This window comes from Hydra vulgaris, chromosome 03 (genome assembly GCF_038396675.1).
Source record: "Hydra vulgaris chromosome 03, alternate assembly HydraT2T_AEP".
In the NCBI taxonomy this organism is placed as follows: Eukaryota; Metazoa; Cnidaria; class Hydrozoa; order Anthoathecata; family Hydridae; genus Hydra; species Hydra vulgaris.
The window spans coordinates 43,032,501-43,037,500 of NC_088922.1; the positions used below are offsets into that span (position 1 = coordinate 43,032,501).

General features: G+C 31.2%; 1 protein-coding gene across 1 annotated transcript in view; it reads right to left on the reverse strand.

Annotated features, from left to right (window-relative positions):
• LOC100206506 (proprotein convertase subtilisin/kexin type 7) overlaps positions 1-5,000 on the reverse strand; it is a 47,507-nt gene that overhangs the window by 1,166 nt on the left and 41,341 nt on the right. The window contains exon 10 of the mRNA XM_065794485.1: positions 4,907-5,000. This exon is cut by the window's right edge and continues 92 nt beyond it. Coding sequence (XP_065650557.1) covers positions 4,907-5,000 — 94 coding nt within the window. The remainder of the gene's footprint in view (positions 1-4,906) is intronic.

A 5,000-nucleotide genomic window follows, 5' to 3' on the forward strand; every position in this document is an offset into this window, starting at 1 on the left:
TTGTTCCGCATTTAATGTTTCTTAAACTTTATAAAAAATTCTTATATTTAAACTCTTACAAATGTTTTTAGCAATTTTGTATAAAAACTATTAGTCTAAAAAAACAAGATAAAAAATTTTCTATGAAAACTGTTAGTCAAAAGAATATGATTAAAAATTTTTAGTGACAAAAAAATAGCAAACTTATGATCAAAAATGAAGTTTAACTTGTTACGCAGAAAAATTAAGTAAAGAAATGGTTCAATATTTAAATTTCCGAAAGTTATTAATTGTATTAATATTGTGAAAATTTTAAAAATAAAAAATCTGTATTTAAATTACTCAACCTCCATTTAGAAAGTTGCGATGAAAAAAGTTTTTAATTGTTGCAAAAACATAAAACTAAAAAGCACATTACGCATTTTTATACAAATGTAAAAACAAAAGATTTAATACTTGTACATTTATTAAAAAATAGTCAACTTTTGAAAAAGCAAAAAGTTTGTCTTGTTTAACTTATATTACATGAAAACTGCAAACAGTGAATTATCACCTCACTTTAAAAAAACAAACAGAGATGAATTATCACCTCACTTTAAAAAAACAGAGATGAATTATCACCTCACTTTAAAAAAACAAACAGAAATGAATTACCACCTCACTTTAAAAAAACAAACAGAAATGAATTATCACCTCACTTTAAAAAAACAAGCAGAGATGAATTATCACCTCACTTTAAAAAAACAAACAGAGATGAATTATCACCTCACTTTAAAAAAACAAGCAGAGATGAATTATCACCTCACTTTAAAAAAACAAACAGAGATGAATTATCACCTCACTTTAAAAAAACAAGCAGAGATGAATTATCACCTCACTTTAAAAAAACAAGCAGAGATGAATTATCACCTCACTTTAAAAAAACAAGCAGAGATGAATTATCACCTCACTTTAAAAAAACAAACAGAGATGAATTATCACCTCACTTTAAAAAAACAAGCAGAGATGAATTATCACCTCACTTTAAAAAAACAAGCAGAGATGAATTATCACCTCACTTTAAAAAAACAAACAGAGATGAATTATCACCTCACTTTAAAAAAACAAGCAGAGATGAATTATCACCTCACTTTAAAAAAACAAACAGAGATGAATTATCACCTCACTTTAAAAAAACAAGCAGAGATGAATTATCACCTCACTTTAAAAAAACAAACAGAGATGAATTATCACCTCACTTTAAAAAAACAAGCAGAAATGAATTATCACCTCACTTTAAAAAAACAAACAGAGATGAATTATCACCTCACTTTAAAAAAACAAACAAACAGAGATGAATTATCACCTCACTTTAAAAAAACAAACAGAGATGAATTATCACCTGACTTTAAAAAACAAACAAAAACAGATGAACTATCACCTCACTTTAAAAAAACAAACAAACAAAGATGAATTATCACCTCACCTTTAAAAAAAAAAATTTTTTAATTTAATTTTTTAAACAATATGTACCTAATTTCTATTTTTTTTTATTGTTAAGTTTCTTTTAAATTTTTTTTTAAATTTAAATGCTTTCTTCTTTACCTTTTTTTTCAAATTGCAACTATTTTTTTGTTACTTTTTTTTTTAATTTTGTTTCTTTAAACAAAGTTTTGGACTAGGGCATAAAAACCGGTAATGAGAAACCGGTTTTCACCTGTAATTTTTATTCCCAAAAATTACCGTTACCGGTTTTTTCTCAATCTATTACCGCGGTTTTAAAAATGATATTTTGTTAGTTAAATAATTTGGTATTTTGCTTTCATTTTAATTTGGCAACTCCTAAAAGACGCAACACAGTGAGAGAAAGCAGTTCTTTGATGAAAAAGCAATAAACACAAAGATGACCTTCATTGCAGGAAACAATAACTCCGAGGTATGGAAGCACTTCGTACACAGCAAGGATCTGCAGCTGGCAAAGTGCAAAACTTGTAGCAAAGAAATCAAATGCAAAGGTGGATCTACCAGTGGTATGAGATCTTATCTCAAATTTTTTTTTTTTTTTTTTTTTTTTCTTAGATTATTCACCTCCCCAAGGCCCGAGGGGGGCCACTACAGTCGAGGAGGCTACTCATTTTTTTGTGTTTTTTTTTTTTTTAGTTATTATTCGTGATGCAACCCTCTCTCAACTCTTTAACTCCGAAACACAAACCTTGTCGAGCAAGGCCGCTGCGCGGAGAAACTAAGTTGAGCGCGGTACTTCCAGGGACGTGGTGGGAGTCGAACTCCGAACCTCTCGCTTACAAAGCGAGCGCTCTTACCACTACACCACTACCGCATTTTATGCGGTAGTGGTGTAGTGGTAAGAGCGCTCATAATTTAATCGTACATAAATTAATGCATCATATCGAGGCCGATACTATGAAACAAGTATCAGCCAAAGTTGAACAAAAAGTTGGAAAAATTGATCACTTCTTCGTGACCCAAAAAGATTCCTTGGCAGTTGTCTTGTCCGAGTTAGTCGCCATTGATGGATTACCAATTCAAGTACTGGCAAAAAGTCAACATTCTAGAGCGGCATTGGGAGCTCAAGGATACCACTTGCTAAAAGATGCAAAATCGATCAAACCAATTATTATGAAGCACTGTCTTGAGGTTAAAGACATTTATAAAAAGCAGTTTGAAGAAATGAAGAAAGACAAAATTTGTTTTAGCATTACTCTTGATGAATACACATCATCTCATAACAGAAGGTTTATTAATATCAATGTTCATGTCAAGAATCGACATTTGAATTTGGGAATGGTAAGAATTTTTGGCTCAATGCCAGCGGATAAAGCTGTGACCATTATTAGAGAAAAGCTAAAAGAATTTGGAATTTGTCTGGACTCTGATATTGTGGCAGCTACAACTGATGGAGCTGCTGTAGTGAAAAAATTCGGAAAAGCTATTTTACCAACCCATCATATTGTGCTTGGCACATGGCATCCACTTAGCAGTCTGTAATGTTTTATACAAAACAACTCCGGTCCAAGAAGTCATTCCTGATCTCGATGAAGAAGATTTTGCACTTGATGATATTTCCATCTCTGATGACAGCAATTACGAAGATGAAGAAGGTATTGGATTACAGGTAAGTATTATATGTAATTATTCAAAAGTATAAGGCATCTAAATAAGATTATTTTTATTAAAAAAATCATCTTAATTACTGACACTTTCAGGTAGTAATTGAAGATGATCAACCTCCTGAAGTTCGTCAAGATCTGAGACACATTATTTCAAAAGTAAGATGTTGTGTTCGCCTGTTTCGCAAGTCCCCTGTCAAAAACGATGATATTCTTCAAATGCACATTCTAGCTGAGTTTAAAAAAGAATTATCTTATACTTGACTCAAAAACTAGGTGGAACAGTTTGGTGGACATGTTGTCTCGATTTGTTAAGCTAAAGAAGCCTATCAAGATGTCCTTGATCGAAATTTCTAGTGAAATAAGCTTCTCCGATGAAGAATTTAACACACTTGAAGAATTGATTGCAGCCCTAGAACCAGTAAAAGTGGGAACAGAAGCTTTATGTAGACGAGATGCAACATTGATTTCAAGTGATCAGATTCTGAAGTTTATTTGCCTTAAATTGAGCATGCAGAACTCAACTTTCAGCAAAGAGTTATTAGAAATGTTAGTCAAAAGAATAAAGGAAAGAAGAAATCCTGATATAATAAATCTATTGATTTATTTAAACGATTCAGAGGCCTTGGACAAGCAAGGGCAAAGTACGGATGTCTTTGACACTCCACAAATGAAATGAAATGCCCTTGCAAATACTGCTGCCAAATTATTCTGCCGTCTGTTTGAGGAGAGCTACGAAGATGAAGATAAATCGAAAGAAAAATGTCAAGAAATACATAATATTTATGAAGGACAATCTTCCTTGGCAGAACAATTGGAACAATCTATCAAAGATGCTCTGAAGTGTCACTCTAGTTCAAAGAGGATGAGAGTAGGCACCAGTTCTAAATCACTGTTGAAGGAAATGGCAGTTTTTGAGCTGACAAAAACTCGCACAAACAACTTAGAAATGCTGTATAATGCATTGATGGGTATACCAGTAACTAGTGTTGAAGCTGAACATTCTTTCTTAGCCAGTGGTCTTTTTGTTACAAAACTCAGATCAAGCTTGAATGATAATACTCATGATACTTTATGCATTTTATGATATTTAGCATCTTACATATTAGCAATCAGCAGTAATATCTGGATTGAATGCCTAACAACTGTGTTAAATGTTATATCAGTCAATCTATAGAATTTGAGTTTATTTAAACTGCTTAAGCTCTTTTTTTGTGATATTTAACTGTAATATCTGAAAGTGGATGTATTGTTTTGGGCTTAATATGAGATTAACTTTATGTGATATAAACCTGTGTTAATTATAAGTCGGTTTGCTGCATTTCAAGCCTTTTTTTATTCCTTTGAAAAAACTTTAAATTACCTGTTTTACCGGTAATAAAAATGGCAAAAACCGGGGTTTTACCGTTACCGGTAATTATGAAAAACAGTAATAATTCCATGCCCTATTTTGGACCAACAATAACTTAAAGACTTTCTCCTAGAGTAAACAATTTGTTTGTGAAATTAAATTCTTAATGAGATTATTAATTTACAACAATGCTTTATTTTAATCATATTTCATTGAAAAGAAAATTAACTAACCATAATAAAACCATTAATAAAACTTTTATGAGTCTACATTAAGGTGTACATTAAGGTGTACATTAGGATGTATATTAGGGTGTATATAAACAGTCATTTATTAAAGACTAAAAAAAAAATCGATTATTTTTGCTGTGGAACACGCCATATTTATTTTATTTAATGTATATAAACCATTATGATGATGGTTTCTGTAAATTAAATTAAAAAATCAAATAGAAATCTTAAACATATACTTTTTTCTTTCGGCAATGTCTTGTTGGGTCATAGAAGAACCATAAAGTGTGAGCCTCCATGCTTTTAAAACTCCATCTTCTGTGTTAGATCCTC